The 19,499-nt window shown below is 43.5% G+C and overlaps 1 protein-coding gene across 4 annotated transcripts in view; it reads right to left on the bottom strand.

Moving 5' to 3' along the window:
* The window catches only part of RHOQ (ras homolog family member Q), a 24,091-nt gene extending 5,003 nt beyond the window's left edge, over positions 1–19,088 (bottom strand). For 2 of the 4 annotated variants that reach the window (XM_008496582.2, XM_030446569.1), the window contains exons 1-4: positions 18,906–19,088; positions 18,704–18,762; positions 1,449–1,613; positions 602–697 (exon numbers count right to left, since the gene is read on the bottom strand). In XM_008496582.2, the coding sequence (XP_008494804.2) occupies positions 602–697; positions 1,449–1,613; positions 18,704–18,762; positions 18,906–19,047 (462 nt within the window). In that variant the 5' untranslated portion in view covers positions 19,048–19,088. The remainder of the gene's footprint in view (positions 1–601; positions 698–1,448; positions 1,614–18,703; positions 18,763–18,905) is intronic. The other 2 variants (XM_030446567.1, XM_030446568.1) reach the window with 2 other exon arrangements.
* Between the last annotated feature and the right edge of the window lie 411 nt (positions 19,089–19,499).

A 19,499-nucleotide genomic window follows, 5' to 3' on the forward strand; every position in this document is an offset into this window, starting at 1 on the left:
TATTTCAGCTGTTTCAGTTCTATCTGCATGCTTCTGCAGAAATTTTTTAGGTAGTGACATCACAACATTTCACTGTGATGTCTTCACTGTGAATGTGCTTCTCCCTGTAGAAGAAGAGATTTGTCTTTTGGCCAAAGATCTGGAATGTATTTAAGTTGATTTGATTTCTAAAGGAGACATATTAAATAGGCTCTTTGGAGCTACAGAATAACATGACCAATTTACATCTCAAAAGTAAGTGCCCTGATAAGCATTATCCACACAGAGTGTTACAGTGCATTCTCAAATAATTTCTTAAAAGTGCTTGAGCAGGAGAGGTCCCTTGACAGCTGAACCACCCTGTGATTTAAATTCTCCCTGAGTAAATGCTTCTGTAGTTTTTAGGAGTGTCTGCACAGAAAGTTACAACTGTTACTAACAGCAGTGATTGGTCTGCTTGTTAGCAATGCAAGGAAATATTGCTACCTGATAATCAGTCATGAGATTTCATATGTTGACTGGTAAAAGAAATAGGCAAAGTGGTAAAGGAAGAAGTAGTCAATTGGGCATAGTTTTTTTCTCTTCTTTGCTACTTGATTTCATTTAGAAGTATCTGGTTTACCTCTTTTGCCAGCTTCTGTCCTTGCTCCACAGAGATGGGCTTCTCTTTCATATCATTCAGTCTTGCCAGAGTTTTGGGGTCATCACGAAGATCAATCTAACAATAAAGATTGCAGTCATGTTGTTTACTTTTTCCAAACAAAAGTCAGCAAGCCATGTGATATCCTCTTTTTAAAGCAGATTTATTTATTTAAAGGTGCCTTACATGTGTAAAAAATGGAACCATGTCATGAATCTCATGGACCCTTCCTGATCCAAAAGCCCTGGAAACTTAAGCTGTGAACTACTTACTGCCTTACATCCAGAAGTAAAAAATGTTTATTGTGTAACACAACTCTTCAATTGGAGATAATCATCTAGCAATGCCAGAATGTATACTCAGCAGTGGCAGAAAGAGTAACCCTAACATTTTACCAACGTGTGGGTCACTTTGTAACTAAATCATTCCACTGCCCACAATACTTGTGGGCAATTGCCTCACTTCTCCCCTTCCTCCTTTGCTGCAAATACTGGAGATAGACCAAGGGTCTGTAGTTGTAGATACAAGGAACTCTAGTAACCTGGGTTATGAACAGACAATTTTATTCCATAAATTCCATGACTTTATAGAAAGTCACATGGAGAGATGCAGCCAATCTGGTTGCCCTCGTTACCATGCATTTATTTTAACAAAATGGAGGTAGCTGATTAGAAAAAGCCACAGACCCAGGTTTTCTGCTACTTTGTTCCTCCAAAGCCAGGAGGAGATGCTGCTCAGCTCCTGTCAGGCCTGGATTTTCCAGCCTTAAGTAAAGCCACTATACAATTATCTGAATTATGTAAATAATGTAGAACAGAACCAGATATACCTGTGTTCCCACTAGTAAAAAGGGAACATTAGGTGCATATTCCTTCAACTCCGGTACCCACTCTTCCTTCACATTTTGAAATGAAGCAGGATTTACCACTGAGAAGCAGATAAGGAAGACATCGGTCATAGGATAAGATAAAGGTCTCAGGCGATCATAGTCTTCCTAAGAAAGAAAAACTCTGTTATCTGCAGTACTAAATTGTTGCTTGAGTTCTCTTTCAACACTTACATTCAGAAACTACTACTATTTCAGGAATTTTGTTGAAACAAACTTTGTGAATGTTTACAACTACTCCAGGTTAGTTAGTGTGGCTGTCAGAGCAAAATCTGCATATGAGGATAATTATATGTGAACATAAACGTAAAAAAACATGTGTGTTAATACTGGTAGAAACTTACTTCTGTGTAAAAATATAAAGACAACCCTTAAAAAGGTTATCACTTAAAAAAGAGAAAAGGCTTATGGTTCAAACATATTTGCTGACCAAAGGTTAGCGCCAAGTTATACAAAGCTAGGCTAGACTTAGGCTATTTAACACACTAAAATTAAATGTTTCCTTATGGATCATATGTAGAGGTGACATTTAAGTCCCTCACTACATTTTTCTTTCTGTCTCCTAGGAATCTTATTGTCCTGTTGCTAATGATCAGGGCAGATGAAGTAAGCATCAGATAGGACCTCTTTTGTCCAGACTCTGCTTTCTGTAAGCAGGAAGTCGAAGGAGTAGGAGAAACTGCTCTGTGGGAATGAAACAGAAAATGAAGATTAAGAACACTGTCAGGGAACTGGGGTTTTTTGGGGGGGGGAGCCTTACGGAGAGAAGGTATTGTGAAAAGATTACTATTTGTGTCATTTATAATCAGAGCATTTAAAGCCATGCATCCTACTGCCAGACAGCTGCCTGGTAACAGAGTTACCTGGGAACATTGTCCATATTGTATTGTGAAACAATTCTCCCTAGCAAGAGAGAAAAGTGCATTTTGCCATAGCTTTTAGTTCCGAGCAGAAGGGAACATGCCCCATCTTCTCTCTGCAAGGCTTCCTTTGGTCTGTGGCAGTGAACCAATGCCCTACAGGACCTACTTCAGATTTTTGTTTAGGTATTTTTTGTAATCATCCATAAGTAAGACTGCACACAGGCATTGCAGAGACAGCAAAGAATGCTGGTTTTGTGCATCCTCTTCCACAATAAACACCACTTTATTTATTATCTGCAGCAGCCTCCCTCTCCCCTGTGAAGCTCCTCATCTTAATTAAATCTCACAAATATTGAAACAATTTTTTCATTAAATGTAGAGACAGAAATGTAATTCAACTGCATGTTTGAAATAAGCCAGAAAATTAATATTTTGTTTATTTCTCAATAGTCACATTACCACATTATTAACCTATCATTGGACCCTCAAAAAAGCCCTTCATTGATTAATTGTTAAGTTTTAAAGATGGTGTCACTAGAATTTAAGAAAATATGCAAGAACTTCCTCAGAACAGTTTCTGCTAGACCCATCTTTTCACTTGAAAGTCAACAGCTATAAGAGGGCAGTTACCCTCAATGTGAAATGGAGAAAAGACAACATTCTGCACTAGAAAGGAGGCCAATTGGCCAATAATCTTCAGTGTTTGTTTACACAGTATTCTTATTTGTAATCAGTATTCTCATGTGTCATTTTGATTATAGCTCTACTGCCAGTCTTGTATGCTCTACAGACTGTCAATAACTTAGAGAATGCTTAGCTGTAAGCTGTAAACATGGGCTTCTCATCCCACACCCACAGTAACTGAAACTACTGTGAAACTACATTTGAGAGGCCTTTTGAAGATCAGTTATTGCCCTGCTAATGTCAGGCTCCTATCCTGCTTCAAAAGATTAAAACTAGTAACTCTGTCTTTTCCACATCTGTGGACATTCATCATGGAAGGCAGAAATAACTAAAAAAATCACAGCATCACCTTGAAAATATTTAACACTTGTTCTTTTTTTTTAAGCATGCATTTTATGTTTCCTTTCTACTGAATATAGTTATATCCTGCTCAGGGCTGCAACTGTCTTTCTAGGGTGGAGATCAAAATCCTAAAAGAAGCTTCCCAACTGCAAATTACACCAGTCCCTGGAGTACAAAATCTGCATGCAAGAGGAGGCAGATCTGCCACTTACTCTCAGATTCAGCTCTACTAAATCATATGCAGGGTATTACTGAAAAGGTTTTCTTATTGAAAAAAAAAAAGTTTAAAATCATCATTTATTCCTCCCATCGAAGAGCTGCCTTCACTCCACTCAGCATCTTCTATCTCACACCAGGATTACAATAATTACAGTAATGTCTGAACTAAATATTGGAATGGAAAAAACATTTTGTTATCACCGGAAATTACTGGTAGTCCGTTGACCTTGAAATACCTCTTAGTTAATCCATTTCAGATTACAGACAGACCTTTCATTCGTAGCAAATAGTCATCATTTTCTGAATTCAAAGCCAGGTTATATTTGTATGGTTTACTTCAGAACTCATATTTAGTTTATCTTTTTTAATCCCATTAGATACAAATCCTTGCACATTTAGCCATATCTTGGTACTGCACCTTACTTCCCACTTACTCATCAGCACCCATCTGGGAGCGAGTGATGTTACTGCTTCTAAGGCGTGTGTGTTGCTGAACTCTTTTCCTGTCCCTGCATCTATTTATACACCTTTTGATTTATGCCCTGTCCCATCTGCACTGGGCAAGCTGTGGGTCTATCCTGTGTAATTAAGAAGTTAAACTGAAGGCAAGTACGGGGTGATTGGATACACCATGTACTGCTGCCAAAGATGTACGTGGTATTCACTACAGTGACTGTGCCACATTTACACTTACTTAAATTAACAGTGGACTTGGCTACGCCCACCAATCCTGCTGCTTGAAACAAGTCTCTGCTCTCCTTTGAACCTTGCCTGTGCTACAAAAAATAGGCTTGTAACAATACTAACAATAGCAGGTAATTGTAATAAAGCCTCACAATTAGACTGGACCCGGGTCCTCCTAAGGAGACCCTGGCTTAAATGTTACCAGCATCTATTAGGCCATGTGTGCTTAAACACTCCTTCTGTTCCCCAACAGCCCCTCAGAAATAGCAATCAAACCTGCAGACTTTCTCTATTGAGCCCTGAATAACTGCTGTACTCAGTAGACCAAATTAATTTAGACTGAGTGTTAGAGAAGCCTGAAAAAAATCTGATTGCTTCAACTATAATTTATTTCCTGAATCTAGTCTAAGGGAAATAAATGTGGTTTATTCTAAAATTAAATGCAACAGCAAAATCTAATTATACAAGCCAGTCAACATAAATTCCAACTTGACTGCATGTACACACCACACTGTACAGCAATTAGACTTCCAATCTAACAGGGGAAGCACTGCATGTGTATTTAGGCATTAAAAATATTTAAAGAATTTAACTGGAATATTTTAAGAATAAGATGGGTAAGAAAGCCACTAAGGATTGAAATATACAGCACAACCCTCAAAACTCCAGGCTATAATAGTGCAATGGTTCATTATCCAACATACTCTGGAGTTTAAAAAGAAAATTGTTTGCTGTTTGCTGAAGCAGATAAAAACAGAAAAATATGCTGAAAACATGGGAGTTGTAACCACTTTAAACAAATTGAACACATGTTGGCTTAATGAATGTTATATGGAGCTGTGTTCCCTGTAAAGGATACGACATTGCAGCAGCACCATCCATCATTTACTGAGCATCTCTGGTAACCCAGGACAGCTGCCAATAAGGAACAGACGTGGGAAAGGAGACAAAATGGATGACTAGACTTGGCTTCTCAACCAGAGACTGGGAAGAACTGTTTGGGTGTTTTGTTCTGCTCTGTTTTGGGTTTTGTTTTGTTTTGAAGAGGGCAGAATGGAAATTCATACATTGAAATATTCATTTCACCCTAGTTTTGTATTCTGTGGGTAAGTCTAGCACTGCTGTTACTGCCTTAAATGTATCTCCTTTAGAGCTCTTTTTTTCATATTACGGTACCTAAATAATCTTGCTTCTCAGGTTTATCTATCTGAACTTCTGCAAGGCCTTTGACGTGAGCCCACACAACAGCATATTTACCAAGTTGGAGAGATAAGGATTTGATGGGTGGACTGTTCAGTGGGTAAGGAATTGGCTGGATGGCCATATCCAGAGGGCAGTGGTGAATGGCTCCAAGTCCAGATGGATACCAGTGACAAGTGGTATCCCTCAGAGTTCTGTACTGGGACATGTACTGTTTAATATTTTTACTAGTGATACAGACAGGAGGATCAAGTGCATCAGCAAGTCTGCAGATGACATGAAGCTGAGTGGTGCTGTCGATGGTCAGAGAGATGGGGTGTCATCCAGAAGGACCTGGACAAACTGGAAAGGTGGGCCCAGGTGAACCTCATGAGATTCAAAAAGATCAAAGCACAGGGTCCTGCACCTGAGTTGGAACAATCCACACTATCAGTACAGGCTGGGGGATGAGGTAGAAAGCAGACCTGCAGAAAATTAGTTGGGGGTACTGGTGGGTGAAAAGCTGGACATGAGCCAACAGTGCCTGCTTGCAGCCCAGAAGGCAAATCACATCCTGGGCTGCATCAAAATAAGCTTGGCCAGCAAGAGGGGTGATTCTGCCACTTTGCTCTGCTCTGGTAAGACCTCACCTGGAGAACTGCATCCAGCTCCAGAGCCCTCATCACAGAAAGGACATGGCAACCAGGCTGGTGAAGGGACTCGAGCACAGGCCCTATGAGGAGAGGCTGAGAGAGCTGGGGCTGTTCAGCCTGAAGAAGAGGGGGCTCAGGGGAGACCTCATTGCTGTCTACAACTACCTGAAAGGAGGCTGTAGCGAGGTGGGAACTGGACTCTTCACAGACGACCTTCAACAAGACAAGAGGACACAGTCTTAAGTTGTGCCAGGGGAGCTTTAGGTTAGATATTAGAAAGAATTTCTTCACGGAGAGGGTGATTAGGCTATGGAATGGACTGCCCGGTGAGGTGGTGGATTCTCCGTCCCTGGAGACATTTAAAAAAAGACTGGATGTGGCACTCAGTGCCATGGTCTAGCAACTGCTCCGGTGGGTCAAGGGTTGGACTAGATGATCTCTGAGGTCCCTTCCAACCCGGCTAATTCTATGATTCTATGATTCTATGACATGATGAAGTGGGTCCAGAGGAGGGCCACAAAAATGATTAGGGAGGGGGCTGGAACACCTCTCCTACAAAGACAGGCTGAGGGAGCTGGGGTTGTTCAGCCTGGAGAAGAGAAGGCTCTGGGGAGATATAATAGTGACCTTCCAGTATCTGAAAGGAGCCCACAGGAAGGCTGGAGAGGGACTGTTTGCAAGGGCCTGGAGTGATAGGATGAGGGGCAATGGCTTTAAATTAGAGAAGAGGAGATTCAGATTTGATGTTAGGAAAAAGTTCTTTACCATGAGGGTAGTGGGAAAACGGAACAGGTTGCCCAGGAAGGTAGTTGAGGCCTCGTCCCTTGAGATATTAAAGGTGAGGATTGATGAGGCTCTGAGCAACCTGGCCTAGTTGAGGGTGTCCCTGCTTACTGCAGGGGGGTTGGACCTTTTATCAGAGTGGTTTCAAAGAATGTTTATCAATATGGTGATAGGCGCTTTATATATATAAATATAAATATTTATATATATAAAGGTCCCTTCCAACCCAAATTATTCTATGACTTTCTGCTGCCTTGTACCTCAATACTGAATCACTGATTTTTCACTATATTTTGATGTCTGAGTAGATTTTTTTAACACATCCAAAATTCGTCTGTTTCTTTTTCTGAATTTTACCTGCTCAAGACCAGAGATTTTGATGTATGCAGACTGCAGAATGGTGTTGCAATTCCGCAGCATTATATTTTTCTTCATTTCAAGGGTCTGCTCAGACTAAAAGTAGAATGCAGTGCTGTATGTAAAGTTATACAAATAATTTTGAACTAGTCCTTTTGCCCCATTCCATGGATATCAGCTGAGACATAATTAAAAACACACAAACTGTATTCATACCTCTAGCACTGACACAATCTGTCACCCTGAGCATGTTTTCATCCTCTCTACTTGCATCTTCCCATCTGTAGGAGTTTGCTGCTTTCAGAATGTGTTAGTCTTTGCAAAACACTCCAACAGCCTTTGATATACATACGGCTTATGTGCATCCCTTACATGCAGGGATATCTGTAAAAACATAAACTAAGACAAAGTGAAGTCCTGCAATTTTTGGACAACCCTCTTGACTCACAAAAAGCATAATTTCCTTGTAGTTATTAGAAAACTGATGTAGAAGTGCAGGCCTATTGAGATCCTACAGTACTAGAGCCCCTCTAGCTCCAATTTTCTGTTGTATGTATGGTGCACTGCCCCACCCAAGTTAAAGCAATGGGGACAGAGGCCTCAACCCATTCTCAGTGATGTGGGACCACAGACCTCTTTCTCTTCTCAAATGGTATTAGGGTCTCTCTATACAACTTGTAGAGGTGAAAGGCACATAGAGGAGGCAGTCAATACTTTCCCATGCCTTAACCCTGACCTTTGGGGAAATTCAATCCTCTCAGATCTGCTGTTAGCAGGTAGCAAAGAAGATATTACCCTAAATCTGCTTGCTTGCTTTTTTTTTCCCCTGCAAATCTGAGACTTAGTGTCTTTAAGCAAATAGAAGAAACCAAATTCTGGTCTGTCATTAACACTGTGGCAGGGGCTCCCAGCAAGGTGTGTCACACTTCTGTTTTAATGTTTTGTACTCGGATGGAATCAAAGCAACTAATGGTTTTCTATGTTTTGCAGCTTACAAAACAAATTTTAACTATACATCTCTGGTTATATCATGCTGACATGCTCTAATAAATAAAAGGGTAAGCCTATTTATTTTCTATTCTGAGATGGTATGAAATGGATGAGAGGGAACAAAATCAATCTTGCACCACTGGAACTAAAACTAGAGCTCAACAACTGCAGGCTTGTGATCTCTGTGTTAGCAACCATCTGTTGCTTTCACAGCTTACAACAGCAATCGTAAGAAGAGGCTCTCACTCCCAACCATCTGTTTTTAGAGAGGAAGCCAAAAATAGACATCAGGCAGAGTTGCTGGAGGAATCCAACCTTCATGCAGCAAAGGGTAATCACTACTGCTCCTCTGATGGTCTCGGTGAGGTACATATATGTAAATAGCTGTTTTCTATCAAGAAAAATCCAAGCTAAAAGTCCCAAGTTTTAACCCATTTTATAGTGGACTCTGGTAATGACAGTCAAAGTCTTCTCTTAATATGAATTGCCATGCTTTGGGGTTTGAATTTCATTTCAAAACTATCCTTCAAGACTGCATTCTTCATGGTTTTCCTCCCTGAAAATACATTCACATTTCAGCAGGACCCCTGTAGGATTCTGGAAAAAGTAACAAGGGAACCATAACAACTATTTTACCTAACCTGTGTCCCAGGGACTTACTAACAGCTCCAAGTTTCCCCAGTGGACACATCCTGCATCTCCTCCAGATTATTTGGAATTAAAGGGCTGCTTTGCAGCTTTGCCGTAGGCAGAGCCTCCAGGAGCGACTGCCTCCTCCAGAAGCACACCAGGAAACAGCCTTCACCCTGCTGAATCATCCTGTGGTTTCTCATTCTGTGAGATGCTTGGGTGGGGGAGGAAAGACAGGGAAGTGGTCTGTGGTGCCTCAAGCCAAACACAAATTACTGCCTTGGCTAAAAAACCTCCGAATTTTCTCATTCTGGGCTTTGTAACACTGTAACCCTTTGCAAGGCAGCAGAGCGGAGCATCCCCAGGGCACTGACTTCCTGGCACTGCCACTCACCAGGCACCACTAATGCAAGAATTTGGCAAGATGCAATTTAGACTGACACAGCACTACCATAAAACTTCTGCTTGTCCAATTCTGCAGCCCAAGCCAGCCCCGTGACGCTGATGCCTACGTTTGATTTTTTCAGACACCTACATCTGTAGGCACTAACCAGCTCCTGCACAGGCAGAACAAGATGCAGTGATTATTTCCTGGCTGCAGGGGGAAAGTGCACTCACTACAAACCTTCTGCCTCCTCACAGGCTTCTGGGGATACAGCTAAAGAAAGCAGAACTGCCCTATTGTGGCTCGCTCGCAGAGGTTTCCCAGGGAGTGCAAAAAGCTGCTGATTTGGGCCCAGCATCTATTTTTAATTTACAGATAAGGCTGCAAGAATGCAGGGTAAGTACTCTTCCATTGTATTCTAAAAATGAAGTAGGATGATCTAAACCCATCTCTAAATTCCTGTGAGGAAGACTATTCAAAGAAGGTATGAATTATGCATTGAAAAAAGCCCAGGGTTTGTGAATTAGGCTTCTTTTTTTCTCTCTCTCTTTTTTTTTTCTCTTTTTTTTTCCTCTCTTTTTTTTTTTTTTAATTTTTTTTCCTCTCTTTTTTTTTTTCTCTCTCTCTCTCTCTTTTTTTTTTTTTTTTTTTTTTTTTTTAACAAAGTTCTCCTAGCATATCTGGGGACTGTGCTGTTTCTTAGATAGCTGAAAAGCTTTCTGTATAGAGAGAAATAACTAGCTGGAAAATGGAGCTTAGTAAGATGGATTTCAGAGCATTAGCGACAAGAAGGACAGAATATTCCTTTAACTATACCTAAAATTGCCTATAAGTTATCAGAATTTATTCCAGTCTTAATGTGGGATTAAATACTGTCCAAATCCTACATCTTGCCATGTGATGATGCTGAATGATTTTTCTAGACAGCCCCAACAGGAGGGTCCCTCTTTCCAAACCACCACCACAGGAACTTCAACTTGCTGGCTTCTTCATGATTTTCTGAAAGTGGAAATCCCTGAATTTTCTATGTAAGACAGAACATGAACTCAACTGACTGCAAGCAGTATTGTCAAGCACAGTTTCACTTAAACACGACACTATTTCCACTGTGGAGCTCCAAAGAAGTGGCAGAGCAGCTGCCATGGGCAAAGCCCTTTCACTCCTCAGCCATGAGGTGTTCCCTGCAGTGTGTTCCCATGCTGGTAGATTCTTTACCATCATCACTGACATTATGGACAGCACTATTCCCACACAGGATTTCCACTTTCTCCAAGTGAGAAGTTTACCCCAGGTTTGGTGACTGCACACATGAAAAATAAGGATTTTTCCATTCCTTCAGATGTGGAAAATTAAAGGAAAAAAGTAAAATTCACCCTGGCACAAGGCATCTGGATCCTCTGTAGAACCTGCTCTTTGGAAAGATGGGTTCTTTCTTTTTATAGAGAGTATGACCATCAATAAATCTGTTTCACAGGGAAAACACATGATGGAATAGAGATGGTTTAATGTAGTTATCCATTCCATTCCCTTTCACTGTTTACAAATAAACCCTAAAAGCTTTGTAAAATAGAAGACTGAGCCTTCACAATAATGCCTCAAGATTAATTGCTATCATACAATGTCTCAGAAGACAAAGTGCAGAGTACCAGTGCTACCACGTGCACATTTAATAAACACATCACAGAGGAAGAGTTTCTGGAATTAAAGGAGTTCCTAAGAGCCTTCTGCACTGTATTTTATGTCAAGTCCTGATCTATCAGAACGTGGTAATATACTCAGCAATTTCACTGTAGCAGAAGTTAAGGCAGTTGAAAACCTGCCTGTGGTCTCTCTTTCCTAAGTGATAGGAGTATGAAAGCCATCTCACTGCCTGGGGCCAAGATATTTGTTGGTCATAACTAAAGATGCAGCCCAGGTCTGCCTGGCATCCATCCCTTACTGACTACACCACAGCCACCCAACTGGAAATCAGACAAGCAAGGAACTAGCACTAAGTCCTTATGGATGATATTTTAGCATTCAGCACTACATCTCATTTAGAGCATAAGCTGCCTGTGGCACTTTCAGTCTGTTTTATTCACCTGAAGCAACAAGCTCTCCTAGGATGCTGATAGATGTTCCTTTGGAGAAAAATGCTGCCACCTCCATTTTTATACACACACCAGTGAGTGCCACTGCAGAGAGTTGTTGCACTTGTGCCACAACATGGATGCAGCACCAAGGATTAGAACAGACTGAGGAAAGTAACCTCTAACACAAGCTCTTCAGGACTGCTGGAAGTGTCACAGAGTGTTTGGACACATTTTTCTTAATACAAATCCTCCAGTCACCAATCAAAACCAATTCACTGCTCATGAAACTACAGAAGAGAGCAGTAAAAAGATACAGTCCCCCTCCTCCCTGCCCTCATCTTGCAATTTTTTAAAATTAAGAGGAGGGGCAGTTGTGTTTGAAATGTAACAGCTAATTTGGGGGTTTAAAAAGAAAGTTCCAAAGCACTCATGTTAGTAATGTTTCCGGTTGGGTTGTTTTGGTTTTGGGTTTGTTTTTTTTTAATTTACAATAAAACTGCATGATTTGGAATCGGTATACTTTAAATTTAAGACCAGGTTCCAGGAGTATCATGATTATACAAAGAAAAATCACATCATTTTTACCTTTAAATGAAAGATAAATTTCTAGCACCCCACAGATACAAAGAAAACTGGAATATATGAAGCCCAAAGGCTCAAAGGAAACCCACATCCTGCAAAGGGCAAAAGAAAAAGTCTCAAAGGATTTTGATTTCCTAGGTTTCTTAGGTAGTGGTGTCTGCAGATAGGAATAGCTGACTCATCATTTTGAATGCCTGGGACTGACAAAACCTCAGTATTGCTGACTTAAGTTTTACATCCACTTTGTCCATGTGTTCTCAGTAAAGGAACTGGAACAAAGCAACTCAAATCAGCACAAGGGTATCTGCTAACGCAGAGCTTTGGATCAGACCCTACCACAGACTGGAAGTCCTTCTGCCCTGCAGGTCTGAGCCATGGAAGCAATACACTAATCTGAATTTTGTTTGTTTTAAGGTGTAGATTGGAGGCTGAATCAGGAGTTAAGCTATAAATTAAAACCATGCATTTTTATACTTTTGGCATTTACCAAAAGATAAAAGACCTCTTTGCAAAGGAAACAGATTTAATTCAAGAAGTCTGGCTCTGAACTTGCCAAAAATTCACAGGGTCTCTCATATGTTCTCCATCAGAAAAACTTGACAGCTTCATGCCACCTTACCCAGCTGTCCCTTTCCCTCACTCTTGCCTTCTGCAGTACAGCTGTAGATTATATGATACTCAAACAAGTCCAGCTTCAAATGAAGTCAGGAAGTAAGAGGATATGCAATAACACAGTGCTGGAAGAGCAGTAATTATTGCTTACAGTCAATGTTGCCTTTTTAGCTGGTGATGTTTGGATAGCACTGCAAGATGTTGCTGTACCTTGAAGAAATTTTAAATGAGTAAAATTCAGAGATAACTCGCACAAACTAAAGAATATCTACTGACTCCTGCTCCAGGAAAAAAGGATTTTTACTTGACCACATAATCAAGGTTTAGCAAGAGTCTCTCTGGGTCAGTGGTCTGCATAAAAATATGCTAACCTGATAACCTGAAGTTTCAGAGATCCTCTCAACCTGTTTGAATTGGGTTCTTTACTTTTGTCTGCCACTAACTTATTGTTCATTTGGCAGAGATATTCTGAATCTATGTTTTCAAGCACGTCCCTTACATTTGATTTTAATGTAACTCAGTGTAATTCAGAAGTGCTTTTGACCCTTTGATAATGAAACATAACTGTCTCGAGTTTGCCACACAGATTTAGTGGTTGCTTTTGGGAACTCAGAGCTCCATCTCCCATCCTGAGGTTCTCCATCTGGCAATAACAATACTTACCTGCCTTTCTAGGAAAGATACAAGGCTTTCACAGTCTGAGTCACAGCTTTGGCATTTGAATGGAAGCTCTGCACTGGGATTATTATTGCTGAAAGGCCGTTTTTAAATGCGAATCTACAGGCAAGAGTCCTTTTCATTTTAAATGGAAGGACCGTCTTTGCTTAAGCTTTTGCCCAGAGATGTCTCAACACCGCAACTGTAAGCTCAGGCAAGCACCTCCTTATTTCACCTTGAAAATTTCTGAGGCAGAATCTAGGCATGGTTTTGTTTTATCTGCATACACCCAGTTGTTGCTGCGTAGCCATGAAACCTACGTGGCTGGCAATGTTCTGAAGCCCAGAGCAGCCTCAGCGGGGGCTGAGCTATTCACAGGCCGGGAGCGAGCTCATGAGCTCACAGCTTCCCAGCTCCAGCTGCCAGCTCGGCTGGGACGATGTAAGGAGAGAGAGAGAGAGAAAACACATGTGGGAGGAGGGAGGCACAAGGGTGGACAGAAAGGGGACAGGATGGTAATTGTAAACATTTCAGTTTTAGATCTGCCAAAATCACGCTCTAGGTTTTGGTGTTTACAACTCCAGAGTAAAGGGTGTCAGGCTTTGTGCTGGGTGAGACCACGTCCCAGGCTTGCGTTTGGTGCTACAGCTGAGTGGTAGCTGCAGATCTGAAGGAATAACATGGTCTGAGGAGGGACAGGCCAGCCAGAATGATCAGCAGCTGTCTTTCCTTTCAGCAGGATGCTGAAAGTGGTAACTACTAGACCAGGGCAACCTACTAAAGCCAAGACAAATAGCCAGCAAGGAGTATCAAAATTACTGCTATTTCTTGGATTTATTTATAGCACCCACTGCAAGTTTGGTGACCATGCATTCTAATAACAACACCTTAACCCATCCCTTTCCCACACACACACATTCACAGTTAAAACCATTTGTTTGTACACCTGGCTTTAATGCAGGCAATGATCTTGCTAATACTTGGGTGAGTTTTACACACTTGTGCAACCCAACTGACTTTAATATAAAATTGCTTTTAACATCCAGGCTTCCATTACAACCAAAAAATGGGTTATCTGAATTAAGACACCTACAGCTGCAACCAGGGTAGCCAGCAATATCTGAGATGAGAAGAACCAAGAAGTGGCTTGTTCTGTTCTTGTGCTTAGCATGTGACTAAGCTTTGTGGCTACTGTCCAGTTGAGAAGGCACTGAGAGCTTTATTCTATCAGCCCTACAGCTTGTCTTACATGTATTAGGGCCTTTAAGGCAGAGGAATAAAAGCAGAAAGCCAAGGAACACAGTTTATCTCAGCTTTGTCCAACCAGGCCATGCTAGTATCACAAGGCATGTAAATGTTATTATTAAGCCCTGCACCATGTAAGATTCACTCTGCTCGTTCTGTACCCCTCTCTGCACTTCCCAGTTACTGGCTTGGTGCCCAACCTGCACCAGACAGCCATGTTATACCTCAGCATCTCTTCCTAGGGCAGCAAAGGCAGCACAGGCTCTACTCCTGCATTCCCCTCGTCCTCCTTCCAGGCCCTGGCAGTCTTTCACAGCAATGACAAAGGATCAGAGCAAAGCTTCCACCTGTATCTGGTCAGCACATACTGGAGGAAAGGGACACCAGGAATGAAGATTCAACAGCAAAAGGGACTGAGAGAAGGATGGACCCCAACTACCATTCTGAGCAGCAGCTTTTAGTATGGAGCAAAATGCCCATGAGCAAACTCCTGTGTGTCCTCCCACTAATCCAAATCATTTGGGATGTGGCAAGGGGATATGCAGCAAACTTCCCCATCAGTGCTTACAGACATTTCTCCAAACGTTTTAATATGGTGAGAGTTTGCAGTGTTATTTGCTGTATTATGGAGGATAAAGTTATAATGACTTGTCACTAATTCAAAAGCACTGTAACACAGTCAAGCTAACAGACCCCTGATGAAGCCATGGTTCTCTTCTCATGTTAATTGTGCCACGTATGCCTGTTCGAATACAGAGCAGTAGTGACATGCAGTTAGTCTCCCAGAGCAAGAAGAGCTACTGCAAAGCCAAAGGCATCCAAGCATCAGTATCACAAGAACCTCATACTTAAACTTCAGTGATTCGACACTCCCAGCTCCAGGCAACGTAGTTACAATGTAGGTACATTCCACAGCTCCCATCTCCCTGGGGGAACCAGGACCCACTCCGAGCCCACCCAGTCTCAACACATGGCAATGTGCAGCAGCAAAGCTAAAAGAAGCTGCCAGCTCCACCTCTGGGAGGAATTGCTGGAGGAATGTCCCCTCAGACACCACCAGCAACAAATTCTACCTCTCCGGTCTCCACAGCTGCAAACCCAAATGGACTCCAAGATCCTCCACTTCCCAGCAGCTGTACTGCCTATTTTCTGCTGAACCAAGGCCTCAGTATTTTCAGCCAGAGAAAAGCCTGCCTGAACCCACACACACCCAAAAGAGGTATGGTCTGTCTGCATATCAACCGAAGTTTGTGAACTGCCAGTGGCATTTTTCCCTCCTATATATAACCTGGAAAAATAATGGGATTTTAATAGATTTATTGTCAGCTTACTTTAAACTTGAAAGATATGAGACATGTCATCAGTATAGTTACTACACATGATTCTGTGTGTGCTGTGATGAAGCAAGCTAGGAATCAGTACTGGATGCCATGAACTCAAAAGCTTCCAACTCCTCTGCCAGAGAGAAGTCTGTCACAAGTTGCTAAAAACATAACTATGCGAGTTAAAGAGACCCACAGGCTGAGAAGTCAGTACTTCAGGGCAATGAGACTGCTGTGCACTAGACAGAAAACAAAAGGTCTTTAACCCCTACTCTGCTATGTGCTTCCTACATGGGTGTGGAGTAGGTCTGTCTGAACCTCCACTTACCCCCTCACTTGTCTTACCCCCAAAATGAAATCTGTAGCTTGTACCTTTGTACTCTGTCCAGAGATGGGAGTGTAAACAAGCTGAAGATTGTGAATTGCTCAGACAACACAGTGACCATGCTCTGACAAGTTCTGATAAAATTATACTATCAGGCTGGTATTTTACAGAAGAACTGTTTTGGGCTGACAGACTTAGAAACAAAAGCACTGATGTATGCTGGCACAGAAATTCCAGCTCTGAGCAGCAAATAATCTGAGCCATACAGAAATCTGTGCAAGCAGCAGACGTGTGCCAGATGTATCAGTCTGCTTCTTCAACACAGAGAACTCAACACAGAGAACTTCAACTCCTATCTTTTCTGCTCTTTACTACATATACTTAAGCTTTAAAGCTTTCTGTTATCACATAGCTCTGGGAAGACAGGCATGTCAGCACACTGACAAAGCAGCCAAAAGAACAAAATCACTAGACTGGCATCTTCACACAAACCCTACTCCTTAGCTGCACTGGATGTTGGGATGGGGCTCCCCGGGCATCCAACAGTTCTCCAAACATGCTGAAATGGGATGGGGGATGATGGTTAAGATTTTATTAGCACTGCAGGTCTGACTAAAAGGGAAATTTTGCCAAGAGCAGATCTATTTGTAAAGGCAGCCTCATTAAAACACCCTGCCCTCTGAATTAGGCCAGCAAGATCTGGTCCTGAGTACATCAGAAACTGCTTTGTAATTCAAGCATGAATTCAGCTTCTCAAAATTTGAAAAAAAAAATAGCAAAAAAGCTTACCTCAACTTTTTACACATCTGGATATACAATTTCATACTGAAAAGTTTTGCTTAGTACAGGAATACCTTCACTTGCTGTTTGCTGCAAAATGACCAGTTTTCCTCTGCTAGCTTCTGAGGAGGCCAGAGGTCACTCGATTTTGTACTCAGGACATTTGGGCAGAGCAGGACACCACAAAGCCACCTTGGTTAAGATGACACAGAGCTAACAACACACGCTCCCATTAATAGCAACAAGCCCACACAAGCAGTTTGAGAAGGCATCCACAAATAAACTACACATATGTACAGTAGTGCTAGGGTCACTTGCACATTTTCCAGTTCTCATTGTAAAAGAAAAGAGTTGTATATTAACCAAAGCTTTATTTGCCTGAGCTCTAGATCCTCGTTTTGTAACTTACTTAAGCAATATTTTATAATGTGTGTTTTGAGCATATTTCTACTTAAAAACAGGACTATGACAGTAATAACAAATGCACTTTGTTAGCATAAATCTGTAAAGTCTGTGTTTATGTCAGTGGGATGACAATCATAAGGTCATTCATTCTGCAGAGCCTCACCCTTCAGGCATCAGCTTTCTGGAAATGAGGCTGTTTCCTAAAATCCTCATGGAATTAATTTTATTACAGATTTCAGACCTCACAAGGATATAAAGCACCAGTTAGGTGCTGCTTCCCCTACTTAAGGCTGTATGCAGATCTCAGGCAGTTGTTTTTCAATTAAGTATAGGAATAACACAGTTATAACACAGTTAAAAAACATGGCTTTAGTCTATGCAAATCCAGTGAGATTATCTTACTAGCTGCTCTTTACAACAAGGAAGCGTGTCTGAGGTCATGTGAGAGCAAAGCACATGCTCACACTGACAGAAGTTTTAATATAGTGAATACACAACTTTACAAAAACCTACGCAGCATTTCCACGTATGCTCCGTGCCTCTGTGGGAGATGCCTGCACCTCCCGTGGTCAGGCCTTCCAGAAACTATTTTGTTTCTGACAAGGCACCTCCAGAGAGCTGGGAGTACTTTAATCCAGGAGACTGTGCTCGGCCCACGGCTACTGCTCTGCTGACCAAGAAGTGACGGAGCCCTTCAGCTGCCACTACACCACTCATCCCTCCAAACATCAAGCATTTCATCCATCATTAAAGTTACTTAAGCTATATGCTGACAGAGCATCTTTCAGAACAGGCTATAATAATCTTAACCAAGCGAATCAATTGAATTGTTTATGTTTCGGGTATGTTAGGGTAGTAGAGGAAACCCAGGTTAACTGAAAGACAACGTCTGAGAGTCACAGTTTATTACTCTACACCTTTAAGCTGAACAACTCTCCTCAGCTATTTAAGAGCTGTAAAGTGTCAACAAGGCAAACTGCGGCAGCCTGGGTCTCTACCCGACCGGAGGCGTTTGAGGCAGCAAGTTCTCTCCGTGCTTTCGGATGCACGTTTACCCCGCACACAGCCCTCCGATGGCGGGCGGGAGGGTCGACACCCCGGGGAGGCTGCCCCGGGGTTATCCCTGACCCGGGCACACCACCTCCCGGGGCGATGCCATGGGGCCTCGGCCGCAGGTCCCCCGGACCCGGCGCCGCACCGCTAAAAATTAAGTCGGCAATAAGGGTTGGATCGATGGTTTTCTTTTAAAGCCGGTGTTTATCAATCCTGTCTTGCAGTCCCCTCACTAACCCGCCTCTCAATCACCCAGCCCGGACTGCAGTCCTGCAAATAACTTCAGCGCCGTGAGCGCCGCGGGGCCAAGGAGCTCTAACAGGGGCAGCGGCCGGGATCGCGATCGGGGGGGCCGCGGGCAGCGCTCGGAACTCACCTGCCCGGCGGTGTCGTAAAGCCCCAGCAGGTACTGCTTGCCCCCGACGGTAACGCTGACTGCGAGGGGGGAGAAACACAGTGGGTGAAGAGAGGGGGGAGTGTCAAACCCCGGCTGAAACCACCCCGGTAGGGTAAGGCCAGGGAGTGGGGGAGTGCAGCTGCCACTGCCGGCGGCCGGGCCAGGCCCCCCTCCCGCTCACCTGCGTAGTGGTCGAAGACGGTGGGCACGTACTCCTCGGGGAAGGCGTCGTTGGCGTAGCTCATCAGCAGACACGTCTTGCCCACGGCGCCGTCCCCCACCACCACGCACTTCAGCATGACCGCCGCGCTGCCATGGGCCATGGCCGGAGCCCGCCCTCATGGCCCCGCGGGCGCGCCCCGCCGCGCCGGGCCCCCCGGCATCGTCGCCGCCGCTCAGCGGGCCCCCCCGCCGGACCCCGCCGGGCGCTGCCCCCCCGCCATCCGCCGCCGCGCCGGGCCCGGCGAGAGCCGCCTTTCCCCGCGGGGAGGGCCGCGCCGCGCAGGGGAAGCGCCCGCCGCCTCCCGGGGCCCGGGGCGCGGGGCCGACCGGGGGCGGGGAGGGGAGAGGCGGGCGGGGGTCTGCGAGGCTGGAGCCGGCGGGCGGGAGCGGCTCCTGGCCCAGCCCGCTGTCCGCACACGCATGCACAGCGGCAGCCGGCTCCTCCCGGGGACCGGGCTCCTCCGCAAGTTACTTGGGCGCTGCGGGCTGGTCCTGCCCCGCAAAGCAGCGGGGGCTCATTCCTTCTCCATTGCTGCCCCCTCCCTCCCACCCG

The sequence above is a fragment of the Calypte anna genome, chromosome 3, assembly GCF_003957555.1.
Source record: "Calypte anna isolate BGI_N300 chromosome 3, bCalAnn1_v1.p, whole genome shotgun sequence".
Lineage (NCBI taxonomy): Eukaryota > Metazoa > Chordata > Aves > Apodiformes > Trochilidae > Calypte > Calypte anna.